The sequence below is a fragment of the Phoenix dactylifera genome, chromosome 3 (genome assembly GCF_009389715.1).
Source record: "Phoenix dactylifera cultivar Barhee BC4 chromosome 3, palm_55x_up_171113_PBpolish2nd_filt_p, whole genome shotgun sequence".
Classification (NCBI taxonomy): domain Eukaryota; kingdom Viridiplantae; phylum Streptophyta; class Magnoliopsida; order Arecales; family Arecaceae; genus Phoenix; species Phoenix dactylifera.
The window spans coordinates 13,506,232-13,530,846 of NC_052394.1; the positions used below are offsets into that span (position 1 = coordinate 13,506,232).

Here is a 24,615-nt window from a genome sequence, read left to right on the forward strand (position 1 = left end):
CGGCTGGAGACAGGCTGGGTAGGCTGGTTGAGGTGTTGGGCTTTAAGCTCCTTCACAGGGTAACCTACAAGAAGTCCACTTGCTGGAGAATTTCTAGCAGGGGACCCGTCGATGCCTAAGTCAGAACAACGAGACAACAATATAGAAGAAATAAATTTCAGCAAAGTGAGGGCTCCAGGAGAAGGGTAGCGTATGGTATGTATATTGCGTACCTGAGGTCTCCGGGTTGCTCCTCTTATATAGAAAAGTAGTTTGTCATTATTTCGGCCGATGTGATGTCCAATGATAGCTAGACAGTGGCCGGTGGTACGGCCGCAACATAGGTGTCAGTCCACGTGGGCAGCTGAGTGCTCTAGTGGCGCGTAGGATGTAATGCCACTGTGACTGCGGACTACCAAAGCTATCGATTATTGGGGCTGTTTGTCCTTGTCGACGTGTGCCGATTGTTCTCCGTGGCTGGCGACTCCTCGGTTGCAGCTGAAGTAGATTACCAAGCCGAAATTGTTTGCTTCGGTTTATGTCCGAAGACCGAGAGGTCGGTCAGGCCCGAGCTTGGGGTGTCTAGTATTCCTCCATCGCTTGCCCCCCACTTCTGAGGCCGAATAGTACTCTGGTTTGGGTGATGGAAGTTGAGCAGTTATCTTAATCAAGGGAGAGATTTTCGTGTGGTCCTTCACTTTGGTTATCGACTCTTATTTTCTTTTTCAGCATGCCCATGTGGTCAGCAAGATAGAGCTGGTAGCTGAGAGATCCACAAAGTGTATTTCGACGCTTGAGGAGAAATGAAAAGCAGTCTTTGAGTTGGCCGAGCTGTGTGAGGCGAAGACCATGGTGGCTGATGCAGAAGGCCAAGTTGGTCGAGGATGAGTCCAGGCTAGCGGAAGCCCGTGCTTCGACCATGTGGGCTCAAGCGAGGGTGGAGGCCTAGCTGTCCGTGACAGGGAAGGCCCTCAAAGCAGCCGATCAGAGAGCGGCGGACTTTTCCATGGAGCTGGCCCAAGCTGAATAGAGGGCTCAAGAGGTTGAATAGTGGGCCATTGAAGCTGAGCACCGGGCTGACAGGGCCGGATGGCCGGTCGACGAGGCCGAGCAGCTAGACAATGAGGCTAATCGACAGGTTGCCAAGGCCACGGAGTAAGCCCTTCGCTCTGAGGCAAAGATTGTGGGAGCGGTCGAAGAGTAACGTGCCTCGAAGGAGTTTCGAGAGGAGGCCTCAGAGACTACGGTTGACGCCTTTGGGAAGGGATTTGAATCATGTCGAGCTCATGCTCAGTGGCTTTTTTCGGGATGAACTTCTCCATCCTTGACGTTGAGGATGGCGATGCTGGTGAAGGCAGCGACCCTGATGGCGGCGAAGGTGGGGATGTCGGCCAGAATGAAGGTACCAATGGGGGCAAGGGCGGAGAATGAAGTATTTCACCTCATTATTTTTGCTTTTTTTTTTTTGCTCAAGTGAGCTGAGCTTGATGTGCCTTCTTTATGTTTGACCTATGTTGGGTTAGTGTAAAAGGATACAAATTTAATAAAAGCGAAAAGTTTACTAAGTACTCGACTTCAGTCTTGATTCACGTCGTGTTATTATTTGCTTTTTGTTTGAGCATAGGTCATTGTCCCAAGCTTCAACCTTTTGTTATAGCACTTTTTGCTCGGTTTATGCTAAGGTGACTCTATGTACTAGAAGATAATGAAAGTAATTTTTTTTTTGAAGTACTTGGCTTCAGTTGTTGCTTGTCGTCGAGCCTTCAATGTGGTGACTGGACTTTCCGCTCAGGCCTTTGCTGAGCTGAAGAGGCCGGTAAACTCGCCAAGCTTTCAATGCGGCAGCCGATTCTCCTGCTCAGATCATTATGGACTTAAAGAGATCACTTGATTTGCTGAGCCTTCGGCGTGTAGCCAGTTCTCTTGCTCGAATTATTATGGATCTAAAGAAGTTGCTTGACTCGAATTCAGTGCGATGGCCGATTCTCTTGCTTGGGCGATTATGGCCTTGAAGAGGTTGCTTGACTTGCTGAGCCTTCGGCGTGGTGATCGATTCTCCTGCTTAGGCCATTGTAAACATAAAGAGGTTTCTTAACTCGCGGAGCCTTTGACACGGCTGCCGGTTCTCTTGTTTGTGTCATTGTGGATTTGAAGAGGTCGCTTAACTCACCGAGCATTCGGCACGACAACCGGTTCTCCTGCTCAAGACATTATGGACCTGAAGAGGTTGCTTGACTCGTTGAGCTTTCGGGTGACAGGCCTTCGGTGCAACAATCGATTCTTATGCTCATACCATTATGACTTGAAGAGGTTACTTGACTAGTCAAGCTTTTGGCACGGCAGCCGGTTCTTTTGCTTCGGTCATTATGGATCTGAAGAGGTTGCTTGACACATTAAGCTTTTAACGCGGTAGCCGGTTCTCTTGCTTAGGTCATTATGGCTCTGAAGAGGTCGCTTGACTAGCAGAGCCTTTGGCGCGGCGGTCGGTTCTCCTACTTGGATCATTATGGGTCTGAAGAGGTCGCTTGACTCACTTAGCATTCGGTGCGGCGACCGGCTCTCCTGCTTGGGTCATTATAGACTTGAAGAGGTCGTTTGACTCGCCAAGCTTTCGGTGCAGCGGCTGGTCTTCTTATTTCGGAAGTATGCTTCAGGAGGCATCTCTATGGTTGGCTACTAGAAAAATTTGAGTGGGCTCAATCTTTGGAAGGTCGGTGCCTCCATTCATGGAGATGAATGGAGGCATCTCTAGGTTTGGCTACCAGAGAAAATCCGAGTAGGCTCAGTCTTCAGAAGGTCGGTGCCTCCGTTTGTCTCCAGAATATGCTCCCATAGGCCTATCTAGGTTTGGCTACTAGAGAAAATATGAGTAGGCTCAATCTTCGGAAGGTCGACACCTCTGTTCATCTCCAGAGTATGCTCCTAGAGGCATCTCTAGATTTGGCTCTAAAAGAAATTTGAATGCGCTGGATCTTCTCATCTCAAGCATATGCTCCCTGAGGCATTTATAGAGTTGGCTACCTGAGAAAATTCGAGTGGGCTTGGTCTTCTCATCTCGGGAGTATGCTCCTGGAGACATCTTTAGGGTTGGTTACCAGAGAAAATCCTAGTAGGCTTGGTCTTCGATAGGTTGGCGCCTCTTTTTCTCTCCAGATTGGGGTCTGGAGGGATCCCAAATGATCTCGGTTTAGAGAGTCCCCAGGCGTCCCTAGGGTGTCTCCTTTATTGGGGCGCGGGCATCCTCGAGGTGTCCTAAGTCGAGTGTAATTAGCACAGTAGTCCGATCTGAAAGATAAACACAATGAGAGAATTTTTATTTAAAATCAATTTGGACTTCAATAAGCGTTACTAATAACATGCGTGGAGGCTGTCGTAGTCCTAAGCCCACAGGATCGTAGCTCTGTCGAAGTCTCCCAAGCTGTATGCTGAAGATCCTTAGTTGCCGGATTCCGACAGCTTGAGTCGGTGATGAGCGCCTTGCACTTAGCTTCGCTACTCGGGACGAATGATTTGAACCAACGGTGTACTCCGTTAAAGTCGGTGAGTATGGGACTAGCTTTGCTGCCCCCCAGGCTCGATGATCTATCCAAGTGTGCAATTTATGGTGGCTCTTTGGTCGTATTTTTTTAAGGAGTTTGGCTATTCAAGGCACTTTGGGGCCTCGGCAAGCCCATCTGCAATGGTGTTGATGACACTTGCTGTCGGGTGATTGTCGATCAGCTCTGGGGGGTGGCGGACCAGAGGAGGAAGCAGGTGCTTCTCCGTCATGCTGAGCATGGACAAACTGACCTACCCATCGGCGTTGGATGAGCGCTTAAATCTCGTCTGTGAGCTAGAGACACTCTTTGGTGTCGTGGCCGTGGTCCTAGCGGTAGTACTTCTTCTTGTTCTTATTGAACGTCGCAACCTTCATCCGACGAGGAGAGTGCAAGTAGCCTCAGCCTTTAATTTTCATGTGAACCTGGGTCCATGGGCGGTGAGAGGGGTATACCCTCTCGAACTTCCGAGGAAGGCTCTTGAGCCGTTGCAGGCCCTTCTTGCACCGAGGTGAGACACTCCTCAGTTTTCTTTGCTTCTCGCATCCCCTCTTGGTTCTTTGGGGGAGTCTCTCGTTAGCAGATTCGTGATGGGAGGCCATAGCATCCTCTGTATTGATATACTTGTCGGCTCGCGCCAATTTCGGCGAAGCCGACTGAGAAGCGCTTCTCTAGAGAGAATAGGAAGCTCAATGGCCGCAGGCCGCTCTTCAATGTAGACATTGCGACCGACTAATCTAAATAATATATGGCCCTTGTAAATGATCTTAACCCATAATTTTAAAAGGTTGATGCATACTTATGAGTATTAATTAACTGCACTAACTTCATATTCCCTGCTATAATTAATATTCTTATGGCAACATACTTATCAGACCAGAATGTCAGCATAGCAGCATGCACCAATATTCTGGATTACAATGAAGGAGGCAATTTGCAAAAAGGCGATCTACCCGAACCCAGAATGCCTGTCACGCCCGAATTATTCCTCAAGGTGCTCATAACGAAGAAGCAAGAAAATTTTTGTGTGGGATTACGGACCAATAAGCCTAATTAACGGGATCCTAAAAATAAAGTGGAATGGAATGAAACAGTACTGATGCTCTCTCTTCATGCATGGAGGGATTGGTAAGAGTCTCTGGAATAAAAAAACCAGTGCCAGAAAAACTCAAGGTCTTTAGCTGGTTGGCCTTTCACAATATATAGTGTTCTAACCGCAGAAAACCGAAAGAAGAGAGGGTGGAAATCACCATCGTCTTTCCCTCTATGTGGCTACGTAGAGGAAACAACGGACCACTTGCTCTTGCAACGTTCATGCTCACCACAGATATGGCAACTTTTAAGATCAAAGATCGATATCCCACCCCCTCCGAGGACCCTGCATGATCTATGGACTACGGGGAGCAAAAGAAGAGCTGATAAGCTATCAAGGACCGCTCACCTTCGTCTAATAATGGTGGCCACATCCCCAGCACTAGCAATGAAGCAAGTGACCTTGTTGTACGAATCATGGACCTTGGAACACAGGGGCAAAGCGATGAACCACATTTCAAACATCAACAAAGCTTTGAGAGTGAAGGCATGCAAGGAAGCAAATATAGAGAAAGAAAACCCTAGCAGCCCGAGAGCTAAGAGAAGGAGAACTTAGCAATAAGCCCCGAAAGCACGTAATAGACCATGGGCATGCATCGTCATGGAGAGAGACGTTCGGCTCAAAATGGGTTTCGTCCACGTAAATTCTTTAATAATGAAGCCGCTGGATCTGTAGCTCAAATTAACGAATTTTGTTAGCCACTCTTTTCCGGCAATAAACTGGATGGGTCCCCCTCCCACTTCCATCAAAAAAAAGGCATGCGCCAATATTATAATTAAGCTCAAACAACATAAAATTTAGGGTTTTCTTTCTAAGTTTTAAGAAAAGATTGGGCACCTCACTGATTGCTTTCATTAAATGAAACAAAAGAATGTTATAAGCAAGTTAGACAGAAAAGCATAAAAGTGTAGAGACAATAAACTAAATCTAGATAAAGATTGTAGGAGAAGGCTTAAACCAAACCTAGTTTACTAAAATGAGGTCTGAACTTTTGACGACGTGTTTTGAGAAGCAAATCTCAAGCATTCCTTGACCAACAGCTAAATGTTGTACAATCAACTCTTGTTTTTTTGTTCTCAAATAACCTATTTCTGTTTCTTTCCTCCAGATTAACTGGCAAATTGAAGCTGCAAAACTTATCCAGCACACTGTCATGTTCAATTTCTGTGCAAAACAAAGAAAAAATTGGGTAAGCGGGTAGCTTTAACAGCATGAATTAATATAACAAGAAGCTTCCCATCCTGTGTCAGGGGAGATGCCAACAATCTTTCCTTCACATGAACAAATTTTAGGGGTTAATTAAAAGGTGGCAATTGGATGGGTTTTGGTCAAGCCAGATTTGGGTGGTGTCAGAAAAGTTTTCAATCTAAACCTATTTTTATTATAATCAGACTGAAAAGCATTTATCTTAAATAATTTAATATGTATCTACCTAGCTAGATTGGCAGATCTTGGCATAAGGTTGCTTCATCGCAATCTGGATGCCACAGTTCGGAATAGTCTATCCACAAGGGGATAAAGCTGCGTACATCTAAATCTCTCCGGATCCCACAGTGGCAGAAGTCTCGATAGTGACATGGAGAAAAAAATGTGATAAATATCAATCACTTCTTTGTATCTTGTTCTTAGTGTTTGTTGTTTGTTCTTTGAACATTGAGCGGATTACTACCTGATTACCCAAATTAAGCCTTGGGAGGCATCCCATGCCCCAAAACGCTTGTAGCATGGCTCTAGGTATATAGGGCCTATTTCTAAGGGCCCATTAACCCACGGTGGCGATTAAGTCCTACGACTCTTTAGGGTTGTCGATGAGCTCGGTTAGCTTGAGTGGCTGGATCATCTCAACCTACAAGAGTCATGCTTGGGTTCAGTTTTATGACTCTTGGATTTAAATATAACAGTGATCTTGGAGCTGGGCTTGGACTTGAATCTATAAAAATAAACCCGCAGCTTGATTTGAACCCAGCTCGGCTGGAAAACGTATGCACATTTTGGTTGGGCCGACTTGATGTCAAGCTAGGGTTAGGGTGAAGTTTAACCCTATAATTTGCTGCAGGCATAGGTTCTACTTATAGCCAGTAGCTGGGGCCAAACTGATGAACCCAACCTAATAATCAAAGCTCTACTTGATCATTAAAATATGTCCTGAAATTTATACATTTTGAAGGAGTCCAGGGTAGGGTTGTTAAACAAGCAAACTGCTCACAAGCTAGCTCGAGCTCGGCTCAATTTGACATGAAATATAAATATATTGATGCATTACATACCGCTTTAAATAATATTTTTTTTAATAAAAACCAATTGCTGCATATTTCATCATAAACTATCATTGATTATGTAGAATAAAATATGCTTCAATAGTAATATTAAAACATACTTTGGACTATCAGTCTAAATTATATAAAAGCTTTGAATCTAGCTCGAGCTAGTCTCAATTTGACTTGCAATATAAATATATTGATATGATACATACTGCTTTGATTAATATTTTTTATATAAAAACTAATTGTTGTATATTTTATTATAAACTATCATAGATTATGTAGAATAAAATATGCTTCAATAATAATATTAAAACATATTTTCGATTATCAGTCTAAATTATATAAAACCTTGAAATATCTTAAGATCTCACCAAATTTCTTAAAAGCTGTTCATGGACAGATTGAATTGGCTTAACATCAAATGAGACTGCTTAAACTCGGCTCAAGCTTCAGCTAAGTTTAGTTTGCTCATATTCAGCTCATGCATATATATACCCTGGGTTCCTAGGGTTGGTAGATATAAAACTGCCACCAGTGGCTAGTTGTAATCAGAGTTACAAATGAACCAAGCTGCTCATGAGCAGCCCGGGCTTGGCTCACTAATAACCCATTCAAACTCAGCTTAGCTAGGAAATGAGCAAGCCTAATCATATTTTAGAGCTCAGCCGATAAATTAGCCAAGCCTAAACACCTTTTCTATGCAAAAATAGTGTAAAATAAGTTTGGCTTAGCTCAGAGAACACTCTAACTCAAAGCTTAGCTATCTCATATATCTAGCCAAGCTCGATCAGCTTGATACATGGCTTAGCTCAGCTCTCCTGCTCGTCTTGAAGCGTAATAGATTAAAGAAATGCATACAATCATAAAAAAATTACTCATAATAAACAAATCGACCCTCTTGCCTCTATTATTTTTGATACATTTTTTTTGTATGCATTTCATTATTTTATCTAATATGCCTCCGGCCAACTTGTCTCCGGGTACTTTTCAAGCTCCAAGCCAAAGCGAGAGCAATGGCGGGGAAGTGGCTGTCACATTCTTAGAGGAAAGAGACAAGCAATGGTTGGTCATCAAGGAGCTGTTACTAATCCGCCATATATCAATCTCCTCGTCTTCTAATCTTTTCTTGTAGAAAAGTCTCCTCGCCGTTGGCTCACATGCCTGAGATTCTTCCTTCTCGTCAAGCCAACACTTAAACCATGGGCCACAAGATGTACAATGGCGATTACTATGGGCGCCATGTGAGGAAGCGTCACACTCAATTATACAAAGAAGATGGTGGCTCCAGTCCAAATCCCAGGCCATGGTTTCGTCTCCAAGCTCACATCACCATTTTGCCCTACCCACGCCCAAAGCGGCAGCCACTTGTCTTGGATTCCCTGGCTTTTCTCGAGGCTCCAAATCAGCCTCCCCCAGAATATTCTGCCCACTTGCCGAGGTGTCAGGCTTTCTTCAGATGCTCCTCACGAACAACATATCTCATGCCCACATTGCTGTCTCTCTCTCTCATGTTAATATTATTATGATCACTTTGAAAGCTATGATAACAAAAAAAAAATCTATTGGAAACTAGGGCTCACATCAATCGCTCCCACTGCTCACGGCATCATAAAAAAGCACCAGCGTATTGTGGATGCTGTTAATATTTATCTTGAAGAGACTCTGGTGACTGGGTGGATACGAGACGAGCACAGATGTGGAGATAGACACTTGTTGCTCAGTGACATCCATAGATTGATGAGAGATCATAGCTTCTTTCAGACTGTTCATGTGTACCATAAAGTAAAAAGGACCGCAGATTAGATTACTTCTTTTGCTTCTCAGCATGTAGAAGAGATTTTTTAGAAGAGTTATATAGATGTCCCTCCTCTTCGCCATCTCCTTTCTCTAGATACTATTGGCTGTACTTATGCAAGAGCTGTGTGAGCAGCTGTTGTATCAAAAAAATAAAGCGCGCGCGCTCTCTCTCTCTCTCTTATTATTATTGTTATTATTAATTTTGTTATTGCTGTTTGAAAGTAATATAAAAAAGAAAATCTATCCATAGCCAAAACGGGGACAGACATGAAATTTTGGGATATCCAATATAGAGGTATTTAATAACTTTAATAGTTGGCACCCTTTTGGTATGCCAATGTCTCAAACTATTGATAATTGGACCATTAGTTCAAGTCTTTTGGTTGGTTTCATGTGATAAATAGAAAAGATTTATGCTACTTTTAGTTGGAAAAAAAAGATGGAAGAAAAAAAAAATCATTTAACCAATTCCAAACACTTTATCCGCATTAAGTCATTTCTCATAAAAAGATAAATGGTTTTGAAAAATTATTTAATGAAATTAGATGGCGACTTTTGAGTAGGGAGTGCACGTTACTTAATTTGCTATGGCGGTACAAGGTACCCAGATTATTCTATGGTCATAGGATTCTTTGAGCTGCTTCAGATATTAATATTTTTAGGTAGTGAAGGATTCTCCGGCAGCCATGAAATTTGATGCATCCACTGAGAGGGCTGGTTGCTAGATTCGATGTTCTTGAAAGGAAAAGAACAAATTATTTAGTCCACAAAGTTGAGATCTGAACTCTCCCATCCTCCTAAATTAAGCTTTTTAAACTAAAAAAAATATTGCACTCTGGATATATTATTTGTTAATTGGCAAGGCGGTGGTTTTGACTACTTGTTGAAGGTCCATCTCTGGATCCTTTTGCGTTGTCATTTGTACTAATCATTTTTGTTCTGATCATCTCTTGCTTTTGGGTGCATGCCAGGTGCTAACCGGCCAGAAATACTTAACTTAAATTAAAGAATAAATCATAAAAATATTCTTAAAATTTATATTTATTATATTTGTATTTAATAGTTTACAAATCCTATATTTACATCTCCTAAAATTAACGGCATTAGTAAAATTATTTACTTTATATAAAAAATTAAAATTACTTCGACCATTGTTAGATAAAATTTATTTTAGTTATTTTTAATATATTTTTGCTATTTAGACTCTGTTTAAGATTAGCAATTTGATTAATATTTTGTTAAAATTATATATTAAAATATTAAATAAAAATAAATTTCTGAACATAAATTTTTTTAAACTATTAGATATAAAAATAATTTATCTCTAATTTTATTTTTTTAAAAAAATATTTTAGATTAAAATATAGACTAGTATAATGGCAAGAAGGCACCAACTTTGTACAGAATTTATGCATTCTGCCCCACTAGGAAACCATGTTTCTATGTGCAGTGTACTGCAGTAGTAAAAGGTCCTTACTGAAGTACATGTGTCCTTCAAATGCAGACAAGGAGCAGTGCATGGTAAGTGTTTATTGATTGATGAGCAGTGTCATTAGCCCTCATCCAACACATTAACTAGTCTTAAATAGAGAAGCGAACTTTGAAATGCAAACCTCCTACATCTAGTAGCCTATTAAGGCCTGTCACGTATCAATGTAATTAGTGTCATAATTTTTACGCAATGTTTTACTAGTCCAAAGTGAAGTAATTAAGAAGTTCAAATCAAAATTGGCTAAATCATTTCTGCAAAAAAAAAAAAAAAATGTTGCAAGTTGTTTTGTAGCGGATCTTGTCAAACCAAGAGATGATACTTTAATACCTATGTGATTCAACAAATTCGCACACCTTGCGTGTAGAAAATTCATTTAGTTGGGCTGAGAGGAGTCAATTCAGGTTACTTTTCTCTTCGGTAATTTGAAGTTTCTTCTTTCTAGAGGCACAATGGAGAAGAAAAAGTAAAACGATGACAATTATCACATCATTTATGAACCAGTGTCGTTACTATCACATGCACCAATTGGAATAAGGTGACCAGTTTTAAGAAACTAGGTTTGCAGAAATGAGTCATAGCTCTTTAAAAATGACATATATACACATATACATATTCGTTTATATATATTTATATCTGTGTTTGCATATAAAATAACTTAAATGAAGTGCAATATAAGTGGAAGTTACAATTCTAAAAATAAAAAATGACTCATAATTAATATAGTAGTCGAGCTTTAAATTGAAGCTTTGCATCTTTCAGGGGCTAAACTCACAATTGTTCAATCCTTTCTAATTGATGGTTTGAATTGGATGTATTGCAGAATAATAATTGTATGGGTGACCAAGCAGCATGGACATGTAAGACTTAGCCTTAATCAGCAATTTTTCTGCAACATAGAGGGCTAGTAATGGGGAATCAGATCTTTCCTTTCAACTCCAAATTGGAGGGAGGATCCCAACCCAAGTCGCATTTGGTGGGTATTATGTAGCATCATTTCTTTTTAGTTCCATGTGAATTCTTTTAGCTATCTGTCCTTATGATAATAAGAAATGATAAATGTAACCAATACCTATTCCACTATAATGATTTTGATGAGGCTTAAATTCTGATCCCATCATGATCAGTCACATCATGAAATAAAGCATTTCATAACTTAACAATGATGAGGACTTAAGGATTCTTTATGTAATCAATAAGCTATATTATGGCATAAATCTCAAACTTGATTTTAAAGATATATGTCTCGTTTCTACAATATATAATATAGGGGGGCAATTTATACCTACAGGGCAACCCATTGTCTCTCATTTAGGTCTCAAAATACTAATTACGTATGGTGAGGCCCTAGTTTTTAAGAAGAAAAATAAAATAAAATTCAATGGCTTGACTTCGACTTCAACGGACTCAAATTGTTCTAGGATGGCATGGAGATTAGTGGAAGTGGAATTGAGAGCGAGGCTGTAGGGGATTTGAGATCTCTTGAATAAGGTCAAATTTATGAGCATATTGGTCAGGGCAATAAACTTCCACTTGATATGAATAGTCATGGTTAAATAATACTGTCAAAGTGTAGGTCTCAAGAGGCCAGGAAATTTATCTAAACAATATGTTCACAACCCATTTAAAGCTGAGTCTAGAATTAGGGTTGGTAACTACCTAAATGAACTAGGGTCATAAGTTTGTGGTTGGAAGGAATAAAAAAAAGCAAAAAGGTGATTAGGGTCTATATCAAAGAAAACTTTCAAGCAGTCTAACGTCAAGGATGATGATGGTGATAATAAATGAACTTGTATAGAGATATAGTTGAGGATATTCTTTCCATAGATATATAGGTTACTTGATAATGCCATTTTTAAGAAGCAACATTGTAAATACGACTACATAACTTGATAGGCATCATCCATCCTATTGCTAATCTTCCAATGGTAAGGTTCAAAACCTCCTATTAAGAGATGGGTAAGAACAGAAAAAAAAAACACCATGATGTTGTGCAAATCTTTTTGAATATACATATATATTTATTGTTGAATGCAATAATTAGCTCTATCATATGCTTGAAATTTGGAAATCTAGTAGAGTAAGATGAGAACCTCTCGATCAAGAATTCTAGTGTTGCTTTTATCCTTAGTTGTAGAGGAGCCATATGCCGCTACCTTAGGATAAAAGCAATATAACGAGGAAAAAAAATAAATCCCCTTCGAATGGTTAAAAACTAATCAATGAGAAACTCTATAGGTGGTGGGGCTTTTATTTCAAAGGACGTGAACTTAAAACACATGGCAACTGCTATCAAGACTCCATTGGTCATGATTGCTTAGAGAGAGAAAGAGTTAGATGGCTTAATTGATTTCTTCTAATGGGAACCTTCACTATTTCTATGCAATTGATCCAAAACCAAATTTAGTGATGAAGTTGGTTGTATGTAGAGTAGGAAATTTATATACCTTGCCCTCTTCTATTAGTTGAACATATCCAATTATAATGGAATAAAAGCCTCTATCCCTTGACCAAAAGGAAGTAGTTGTGGAATTTGTGTAAGAGACTAGATGAGAAAGTGAGACCCAAATAATAATATTGAGAAGTTGAGAATGACTTCTTACCTACAAAGGAATGAGATTGTTCATAGATCTTGGAGAACTCTTTACTTAGCTGCATCAATTGACAACTACTTTAATGGTTAGTCAAAAAGGATCAACATAATAATTTGAGATGATTATGTTTCTATTTCTTCAAACATAATTAATTCAAATTACAACACAATCATCTAGCCTTTTTGGCACATATTTGGCATCAACTTTATAGATTCTTATTTGCCAAGTATTTCTATCTAGACTTATCTCTGATGCTATTACAGATTTTTTGATATCTTTTTTCACAATCTCTATTTAAGTTACTTCAGGTATTCCTCTTCATTTTTTACTGTCTTCAACACAAATTGAAGTACCTTTTCTTATAGAAGTCTCTTCATATTTTCACTATATACATCCATACCATCTCAATTGTTTTTTCATCACTTTATCTTTAATTTATGCAATTCTTACAGCTCCCCTAATATATTAATTTTTAATTTATCCCTCATAATTTTATCATACATCTGTCTTAACATTTTCATTTCTAGCATAACTAATTTACTTTTATATACTTTCTTTGTTACCTAAGTTATACAATATTACAGACCTTTGTATTATTCTATAAAATTTGCTATCAAGTCTCCAAGGTATTTGTTTATCACATAACACCCTAAATGCAACCCCCCAGTTCATGCAACCAACTTTAGTTGTATTGCATATATCTTGATTTATCATGCTATTTAATCAATTTAAATATGTGAGAGAAATTTTAATTGTTAATCATTGAGCATCTTATGGATCAATAAGGAACGGAGCTATAGCAACATATGATCAAGTAGGTGATCTCTTAAAAAACGGGTAACAATAAATGTAAATAGGATTTGTTGAGTGAATTAAAAAGGAAGTTTTTTGATTCTTCTAATAGTCATATATGCTATCTTCAAAGATCATGGTGGATTGTATTGGCGATCAAATGCTCACAAATTTTTGCAAATGTGGGATAACAAGGTGACAACCAATCTTAACAACAATGTCATATATATCAAGAAGGAAGTTTTGCGTTCTTCTTATATAAATATATGCTATTTTCAAAGACCCCAGTAGATTGTCTCATTAGAAACTGACAGAATATGATGGACATATACAATCTTAGAGAGACTATCACATGGATTGAGAAGAAAGTTTTCTAATTCTCTTAGTAACTAAATATTTTCTAACTATATATATCGCTTTAAAGCCTATGGTGAATCATGTTGGTGAAGAAAAACTAACAGAATATGGTAAGTATGGGAAGAAAGCAGCATTTAATCTTAGCAAAAAAGTCACATGGACTAAGAAAAGTTTTCCAATTCTTTTGACAATAGTATAGCTACTTTCAAATACTACGGTGGATTGTGTCGATGATTAAAAACTAACAAAATATGGTACAAAATCTTTACAAGACTATCACATGGATTGGGAAGGAAGTTTTCTTATTTTTTTAGCAATTGTGCCACTTTAAAAATTATGGTGGATTATGTCAGGGATTAAAAACTAATAGAATATGGTGAATAGACTAGAAAAAGTTTTTCGATTCTTTCGGCAATAATATAGCTACTTTCAAATACGATGGTGGATTATGTCGATGATTAAAAACTGACAAAATATGGTACATAATCTTAACAAGACTATCACATGGATTGAGAAGAAAGTTTTATGGTTTTCTTAGCAATTGTGCCACTTTAAAAACTATGGTGGATTGTGTTGGTGATTAAAAACTAACAGAATGTGGTGAACAAAAAAGACATGTCGACTAAAAAAAAAAAATTTCAATTCTTTTGGCAATAGTATAACTATTTTCAAACACCATAGTAGATTATGTTAGTGATTAAAAATCAACAAAATATGCTACATAATCTTAACAAGATTATCATGTGGATTGAGAAGAAAGTTGTCCAATTTTTTTAACAATTGTGCCACTTTAAAAACCATGGTGGATTATGTCGGTGATTAAAAACTAATAAAATGTGGTGAAACAAAAAGTCATGCAGACTAAGAAAAGTTTTTCAATTCTTTCGATAACAGTAGAGCTACTTTCAGAGAGCATGATGGATTTTGTCAGTGACTATAAATTGACAAAATAAGGTAAAAAATTTTAACAAGATTATCATGTGGATTGAGAAGAAAGTTTTCTAATTTTCTTAACAATTGTATCACTTTAAAAACCATGGTAGATTATGTCGGTGATTAAAAACTTATAGAATATGGTGAACAAAAAAATCATATGGACTAGAAAAAGTTTTTCAGTTCTTTCAGCAATAGTATAACTACTTTCATATACCATGGTGGATTATGTTGGTGATTAAAACCTGACCAAATATGGTACATAATCTTAAGATTAAAATGGAAGTTTTCCAATTTTCTTCGCAAATGTGCCACTTTAAAAACCATGGTGGATTATGTTGGCGATTCAAAACTGACAGAATGTGGCGAACAAAAAAGTCATGTGGACTAGAAAAAGTTTTCCAATTCTTTTGACAATAGTATATCTACTTCTAGATGCCATGGTGGATTGTGTTGGTGATTAAAAACCGACAAAATACGGTATATAATCTTAACAAGATTATATCACTTGGATTGAGAAGAAAGTTTTCTAACTTTTTTAGCAATTGTGCCACCTTAAAAACCATGATGGATTATATTGGTTATTAAAAACTTATAGAATATGGTGAACAAAAAAGTCATGTGGAGTAGGAAAACTTTTCTAATTCTTTCGGCAATAGTGTAGCTACTTTCAAATACTATTTTGGATCGTGTCAGTAATTAAAAATCGACAAAATATGATACATAATCTCAACAAGACTATCACGTGGATTGAGAAGAAAGTTTTTTATTTTTTTTAGCTATTGTGCCACTTTAAAAACTATGGCGGATTATGTCGGTGATTAAAAACTGACAGAATGTAGTGAACAAAAAAATCATGTGGATTAAGAAAAGTTTTCTATTTCTTTTGGCTATAGTGTAGCTACTTTTAAATACCAAGGTGGATTATGTCAGTGATTAAAACTCGACAAACTATGGTACATAATTTTAACAAGACTATCACGTGTATTGAGAAAGAAGTTTTTCAATCTTCATATCAATTGTGCCACCTTAAAAACAACGATGGATTTCATCTATGATTAAAATTGACAGAATGTGGTGAACATGGGAAGAATGTGATATTCACTCTTAGTGAGTATATATACATGAGCTGAGAAAGAAGTTTTCCAATTTTTTTGGCAATCATATACGATACTTCAAAAGACTATGGTGGATTGTGTCAGAGATTGAAAAGTGATAGAATGTATTGGATGTGGAAAGGAGATATAAAATCTTAGTGAGACCACCAGAGAAGAAAGTTTTTCAATTTTCTTAGAAATCGTATATGCCATTTTAAAGACCATGCTATATTTTGTCAGTGATTAAAACTAACTAAATGTGGGGGACATGGGAAGAAGATGGTATTCTATTTTAGCGAGACAATCAAATGGATCGAGAAAGAAATTCTCCTATTCCCTTAGCAATCATATATTTTGCATCCAAAGGCCAAGGTGGATCCTGTCAATCATCGGAAACTGATAGAATATGGTAGATATGGGAAGAAGGAAATATAATCTTAGTGAGACCACCACATTGACTGAGAAAAAAATTTCTCGATCCTCTTAGTAATCATAAACATTACATTCAAAGATCAAAGTGGTTTATCTCGATAATCAAAATTAGAAGATATGGTAAGCACTTTCATCGTAGCATAGGGCAGTTCATGCAGGGTTATAGGATTCTACTTATTTAAGGAGAACTAAAGAATTAGTGAAGAGACAAGGAATCAATCTCAAAATTTGTTTATTTTCATTTGCAATCATTCATCTTAATTTGGTCATTTCTTGTGATCCTTTTTCTTTGTAGTGGTTTGTAGTTGTGAAATTTATACTTCTTTCTCTACCATGTGGTGATCTCTATTAGTAGCTAATAAAGATAAATTGTTCATCTTTAGCTAATTCTATTTTATTATCTTATTGTTCTAGGTAAGCATTATGCTTCTTATAGTTATTCTTTTTTCTTTTTGAATTTTTGAAGTCCTTAATGCTGAGGCAATGCAAGAATTCACAGCTGCACATATTTAGTCAGAGAAACCCAACTGATTGCCCTTTGTGCACTTGTTTTCCATTTTTTTTAATCTTTTTTGGGTGGGAGGTCACTTTTTAATTATTAGTCACTTGGAAATTAGAATTAAGGTTAACAAATGTGATCAAAATAACAATAAAAAGTAAACAGCTCCATTCCATTGAGGAAAGGGGGGAAAAAATAGAATGGAAGCTATAAAGATGTTCAAGATTATCGTGCTCGATCTTCGCCCATATGCTTATCGATTTAAGCTAAATGTGCACATTTTTTTTTTTTGGAAACAATTGTATAGGATATTGTTGTTTCCTATATGCGTGAATGTTTTTTTTTTCAAAAAAGGGAAAAAACTCTACATGTTTGAGCAAGCCATGAGCTTGCAAGTGAAAAAAAAAAAAAAAAAAAAGATTCTACATGTTTGAGCAAGCCATATGAGCTCACATGTAATTATATGCATGAGGAAAGAAAGATTAAGGACTTCGGAAAAATAAAGGGAGACATCAACAAGAACGGCAGCTCCAATTGAGTGGGACCACTTCCCTTTGGATAACGTTTTATGACGGCACCCTACATGATACCCAACTTTACAACTAATACCTCCACTTCTTTCTTTGTTCAATTTGCTACGTCATGACTTCACTCTTCCCCCTAAAATTCTTACAAAAAAAAGAAAAAAAGAAAAAAATATTTTAAAATAATTAATATATATTTATATAAATCAAAAAATTCACATTGACACGACACCAAAAATATGCTGGTCGGCGAGTAATACCGGATTCGAGTGCAAACCATGCACCGTATACGACCCTCACGACTTCCATGCGCGGGCCATCGTCGAGGACGGTGCATCACCTTTGTTATAATTAAAATATATAAAGATTACAAACATAAATAAATAAAATTTATTGTTATGATTCGGATGCTGTGAACCGATCACCGTAATTTTTATAATAATTTTTAATATCTGTTTTTTTTTTAGAAAAAAGTTTGGGTGCAATTCGGTTTACCAGTCTTAATTCAGAATTACTGTAGGAAACAGCATGTTATTAATTTCTATCCCTGGAGCATTTTGTCGTCATTGACGTAAGATAGGAGGAGAGATAAAATGAACAGGAGAGATTAGTAGGGAGAGAGAAAGAGGTGGGCCCCAAGTAGCTCTCAAGCTCGGCTATATAAGGCCAAAGATCCCCCTGGCTGCCTTCCACCTCTCCATTGTATAGATCTTGGTCTTCGTTTCTGAGCTTCTTGGTGGGTAGAGGGAGGGAGAGAGAGATGTTGGGTGTGTTCAGCGGCGAGGTAGTGGAGGCGCCGGCGGAGCTGGTGGCGGCGGGGAGCAGGACGCCGTCGCCGAAGACGCGGGCGTCGGAGCTCGTGAGCCGATTCATCGGGAGCTCCGCGCCGGCCGTGTCGATCCAGATCGGCGCCGTCGGCCAGCTCGCCTACTCCCACGCCAACCAGTCTCCCTTCCGCCCGAGGTGCCTTCCCAATTCTTGCAACCCAGTCATCTTTCTTTTTTCTTTTTTCCTTTTTCCTTTTTCCATCTGGTGTTGTTGTTTTCGAACCCTCGATCTTAGAAGTGGTGGCGAAAGCTATATATATCCATGCGTTTCCGAGACTTCCATGCTCTCTCTCTCTCTCTCTCTCTCTCTCTGCTATTCTTCTTACTTTTTTCCCCTCTTTTTTCGTTTACCAGTATTGTTGTTTTTATCTAGAATTTTCTTCTTTTGATGAAATTTTGTCAATAATTTTTCTATTGTGTGAAGCGTGGAGATTTGGATTGCTTGGATCTACGATGATTTGCCTTGAAAATCATGAAAAATCAGAGCTTTTATTTATTTTACCTTTTCTTATATAGCAATGATTTTTTTTTCAATTCTACATACATTTTTTTTTCTTTTTTCTCGAATATAAAATGCTTTCTTCTAAAATGAGGAAGAAGAATGCCAATATACAAATAGAAATACTGGAAATATTTTGATATTTGCATGGTGATTGGGAGGCTAGCTGTGCCATTTTCTTATAAAGATTTGTACAAGGTTTGAATGAATATAATTTGATCTAATAATACTGATATACAAGTTATAAACAATAAAATTAACTGTAGTATTCTTTTTTTTTCCCCTTTACTTTTCTAATAATAAAATATTATTATTCTTATTATTTTTCCCCATCTGGTTTCATTGAGGGTGGGTGGAAGGGTTTGGAAGCTTGTGGCTGGGAAAACCGCCCACAGTTTGGACTTGAGAAAGAAAGAAAGAAAGAAAGAAAGAAAGAAAAGCAAAAGAGAAGGAAACCAGGCTTTGGAAAATTTTAGCTGCAAGCTAGGGGACAAATTGTATCGCATGGGACCCATAAGGACTGTGGGATAAGAACAGAGCAGCCCTCTCGTTCTTATCCACCAGCTAACCCGGGACCAAATGTGACCCAGCTGGCTGTGGCTCACCGGGCGCCCAGAGATCAAGAGATGGGCAGCATCTGTCTTATTTCTGGCCTGATGTCAATTAATTATTTTGGCACAACATTTTTTGAATGCACCCGATTGGCCCAAAGCTCTGCACCACAATGTTTCCATGGCTGGCTTGTTGCCTTGTTAATTTGATCTTTTTTTCCTTAGAATATAATGAATCTCATGAATATATATATATATATATATATATATATATATATATATATATATATATATATAAGAAGAGCCTCTTGAGATAAGGATATTATCAAGTACTGTTTGAAGGTGACACTAGAAATGGCATGGGGGTGGCCAGGAAAAAGACTTGGTTGATAGTGAATTTGTTGAAAGGGGATGGAAACAAGTTGGAGTGCATCTAAATAATCCATCAAAATTTTTCTGAAAAATTCTCGATCCACACATGCAGGATTGCTTAAGAGATCCATCGAAAGTATGGAGGATTACATTGAGTTAATTTTGTTGCTATTATATCTTAATACTATAATTTAATATAATGTTTTATCAAAAAATGATTAAAACATATTTATTTTTATTAATAATTATTTATAAATAATAAGTAAATCATAGTATTAATTATTTATGATTATTTATTGATTAATTGTTTAATAATTATAATCATATTTATTTTTAAAATTTATCAGTTAATTAATAGCTGATGATTATTGCTTTAGGACTAATAACTATTAGTAATTATTTATACATTATAAAACTAATTAGTATCTATTTACAAATAATAATTACAATAACTTATAATAAAATAATTATTTTTTTTAATTATTTCTATTTTTGGCTGAGCTCAAGCTATCCAAGTCTTTCTAGATCAGCATGTTTGGTAATCAAACAAGTTAAATTCAAGCTAAATTTCTAGCCAAGCACGAGCCGATGTGGAGTTTGTTCTTTCGATAATCCTAATATTTACCTGCTGTGTGGTGAAAATTCGAAGCACTAGATGTTTGATTTTTGCTTACTTTATGATGAACCAGCTTTACTTAGACCATCTACCTATATGGAATTTTGGAATCCTACCACATAAGGTCCCACAGAGCAATACCTAACATTTCCTCCAAAGATATAGGTGGCCAGCTCTATTTCTGTGAACAAGCTATGCTGAGTGCAAGCTTATCTAGGACCACTTTTCCTCCTCTTGCAGGCAACAAGTCCAAACAGTGAAAGACACGTGGTAGACTCCGTATAAGATTTTTTTTACTCACATCAACATCAAAATTTGAATATATTCTTGATGCACCCCAACTTTAAGAGATATAGTTAGCCTAGTAGTACATGGAGTTTGTTCATTGGATAGATTCTGACGTACAATTCCCAATTGTAATCTTGTAGACAAAGGGCTTTAGCTATTCAGGGTGAGGTAAAAAAAGTAAATTCAGGTTAGTTCTACCTATATTTTGGTCCTACCAAGGTTCGTTGGGTCAAGTTGGTGCAACATATAATATGTCCATTTCTAACCAACTTTGACTAGTTACCTCCTAGCATCAAGGTACTTGTGCTAATTAAAGTATAGATTTCTAGCTCTCTCATGTTGGCTGAGAATATTTTTTTATGTTCAAACTTTAGGAGATGTTTCTCCAAGTTCTTTTAATATGAGCAATTCTTCTTATTCTTCTGTTATTTTTATTAAATAATTGACAGCCCACCTACCGTTGGTTGGTTGTAATACGTTTCTTCTGTTGATCAAGAGAAACTTTATGTTGAAATCTTAGGAGGTGCTATTCCAAGAATTTATCGTAAAAAGTTTTTGCATGAACAGCCTACCTAGTGAGGAAAAAAATTAGTGAGGAAAAACATTACTGTTCTCTGATCGATCAGCTATAGTGTTTGATGGATTGCAGATGTCCAGTACCTGATCCATCCCTTAATAATTTAATTTCTAGAGGGAAATGAGGGGCGTTCAGAAGTGGACGTTGGATCTGGATCTCAATCCCTTATTTTGCCTAGCTGATTGAAACATAGTCCTCAAAGCTTCAAACTAGTTTTTTTTAACCAGAGTCCACTTTTAAACCAAAATTTGAACCTCAACGGTTCTCTTCCAGAGGATGACAACTACCAACGGTGAGAACTTGTTGCAGGTCGTTTGCAGCAAAGGATGACATATTCTGCCTGTTTGAAGGAGTGCTGGATAACCTTGGACGCTTAAAGCAGCAGTATGGACTCTCCAAGACTGCCAATGAGGTGGTGCTCGTCATCGAGGCCTACAAGGCTCTCCGCGACCGGGCTCCATATCCACCCAGCTTCATGCTTGCCCACCTCACTGGCAATTTCGCCTTTGTGCTCTTTGACAAGTCGACTTCTTCAATCCTTGTTGCTTCTGTGAGTCATCATCCCCACCCTCGGCACTTTTTAAGTACCTGGCATCCAGCTCCAGTGGCTAATGATGCTCAGTTATATCTGTAATGTAACAGGATCCGGATGGAAAGGTTCCTTTGTTCTGGGGGATTACTGCAGATGGGTACGTGGCCTTTGCTGACAATCTGGACCTGCTCAAAGGATCATGCGGCAAGTCTCTCGCACCGTTCCCTCAAGGTAATTGATCTATTGATCGATAACTTTTATCATTCATTTGGTCATCATTTATTTAATTATTATAATGGGGTCGATGCTCCGACATTGTATAACAACACACTGTATGGCCCCTAACCTTTCCCCCCTGTATGGCCTCACTAGATGTTATTTCACGTACAAATCTATGATTTTGAAATGAAAATTCCAATATCTGTAGGCAAATAAACATGATGTTCGTTGTCATTAATCTTCTTAAATATACCCAGCTTTTTACTATGTATATGGGCTACTATCTTTAGTTAACTTATTGTTCACAACTACAAAGTAAGCGAGGGCACAATCATTAAACCTCTTGAGTTGCCGTTGCTAGTCGATGATTATATATTTTTTAGAGGCCTAATTATATTAGTAATTAATTACTTCATGTGACTCTTTCCATCATATCTGGAATCAATTTAATATCATGATCTTCTCAAAGAGTCATGTAACTGAGTGTTCTATTATAATCATCACATCACTTTATGGATCTTCTGTGAAGGCAAACCCCACTTATTATACTGTAGATCTTAGACTTGGTTTTCATAAATAAGCTCGCAAAGACTGCTGAACTCATAGTCATGAAGTTATAATATTTACTGATCAACAGAAAAATAAGATCTGAGTAATAACTTTTGCTCCATGTAACTTTCAAAGATCAGTTTTACATCAAAAAAAGTTTCAAAGATCAGTTCCTAGATGGACTCCAGATTCCTTTCGGATGTTAATGGAACTCGACACAAATGGGCAACTTTCTTATAGTTGGAATAAGAATGATATGGGCATCATATGATGTTACCATACAAGGAATCAATTTAACTTGGGTATTATTTTGATAATATCTAGTATGGAACTATCTATTAATTTATTTCTAAAATGAGTAATCCATACTTACATCACTATCAGTTGTGCCTTTGCCATTCGGAATATTTCTTGTTTCCCTATGACCATGCAAGGCTATTAAAATCTTTCCTTAAACTTATGTAATAATGCTCTTCCTAATATTGGTAGGTTCACTTGGTCTAGTGCTTGCTTGACTAAATTGTTTTCTATGTTAATAATTTTCTAAATAACCCTAAATGAAGTCCAACAAGGTAATTGCAAGGTTCGGAACTACCAGCAAGCAATCCCAACTTCTTGTGTTTATGCATGAATTAGTGATTCCGCAATTTTAATACTTACCTTCAACTACTAGAATTCACAAGCGTATTTCTCTATGGTCTCAATGCATTTGAGATTGTTATAAGTGATTTGTCCTTGATGAACTTCCCATATTCTTCCATGTGTTTGCTTGTCCTTTACCGTTTTGTTCTCAGAAGGATTCAACTTGTAACACCATGATGAAGCACTGCAATTGATCTGGGTCTCCCCTACTATATTCAAGAGATTATTTGAACACCCTTCAATGCTTATTTAACCAATCATGGATCTTATCATAAACAAATAGGATTATTTTGATTCCCTTTTGAGTTACTAGCCCATACAACTCATAATATTCATCCTTATATGATTGTTGGTGGTTGGACTGCAGGATGTTTCTATTCAAACAGTCTGGGAGGTTTGAAAAGCTTTGAGAACCCAAAGAACAAGGTCACTGCTATTTTAGCAAATGAAGAAGAGATATGTGGTGCAACTTTCGAGGTTACTGTTCATTCTCTTCTATGAAAATATGAATGTTTAATGTTTTCTAATATTTTGAGGAAAACTTTTTTCTTATATTGATTGTAGATTATGTCAGATGTCTGATACCCTTTTTTCCTCGATATATAATATGAGAACCACATTACATGAGGACTGCAACAAGGCCACAAATATTAAACTGAAGTAAATAAATTTCTGCATCAAGCTTTTTGTCTTGAATATCTTGACTGTGTATTGGATTTGGCAGTCAATTAATGGATATCATTACATAGATACATGGGAATTCTTGGTGAGACTAAAAGCTTACGGAGATAGAACTGAAGTTATGTCTACGGGTAAATGGCACGCATGAGAATAGCATATCCAATATCAGGTTTGGGTCAAAGTGGCAACTGAAAAAGGAGAAATGGAAGAAAAAGTGTGATGGTTTCATGTCTCCCAAACCAAGAACCAGACATGGTGGTGTTAGCAGAGACAGTAGATCTGGCCTTCTCCAATCTTTTTACTAATTAAAGGACCTAGATGGGCTTTCAATTAAGCAGGAAGCTTTGATGTGCCAAAAAAAGGATTCCTTCCAAGAAACATGGAATCTGCCGTCTAATTGCATCACTCATACTAAGAAAAATAACTTGTATTGTTTTTGAGAAAGGATGAAAAACTTGTATTATCTTTCATCTTCCTTAACAAAATATAAAAGTTTAATTTCTCCTATTATATATTCCAGGTTGAAGGATCTACCGTCCTCACAGCAACCCATTAGAAGCGAGCTGCAAGTTAGTTGTGGAGCAGGGGATAGTATGTTGCTGTGAAGGGATGCACAAGGCATGAAGTTACCATGTATATAATGTTGGAATGCCATGAGTTTAGCTAGTCCTTTGCTTTGTGCTTGTGTCTGGAGGTTGTTCTCATATTGAAAAAATCTTGGGTAGTTCTCTTTATCAATTTGGAATAATCTTGTAGGTGCAATCTTCCTTCATAAATGCATCGAGTTCAGACCTTATGTATGTAAATTTTGTTATGTTCAGGAGAATGCTGGAAGCAACTCTTTCCGTATCATATAGAATTTATTTTTTTTTTGCA

At 37.4% G+C, this 24,615-nt stretch overlaps 1 protein-coding gene and 1 non-coding gene across 2 annotated transcripts; one reads left to right on the plus strand and one right to left on the minus strand.

Annotated features, from left to right (window-relative positions):
* Positions 1 to 5,785: 5,785 nt before the first annotated feature.
* On the minus strand, positions 5,786 to 5,893 carry LOC113462776. The gene has a single exon (XR_003385902.1). It is a non-coding gene; the product is annotated as a U6atac minor spliceosomal RNA (small nuclear RNA).
* Positions 5,894 to 18,043: 12,150 nt separating this feature from the next.
* On the plus strand, positions 18,044 to 24,615 carry LOC103708007 (stem-specific protein TSJT1). Its single transcript, XM_008792755.3, has 5 exons — positions 18,044 to 18,349; positions 21,426 to 21,666; positions 21,759 to 21,879; positions 23,426 to 23,535; positions 24,260 to 24,615. Exons 1-5 carry the CDS (start codon positions 18,147 to 18,149, stop codon positions 24,293 to 24,295), a joined length of 711 nt encoding a protein of 236 aa, XP_008790977.1. The 5' UTR covers positions 18,044 to 18,146; the 3' UTR covers positions 24,296 to 24,615.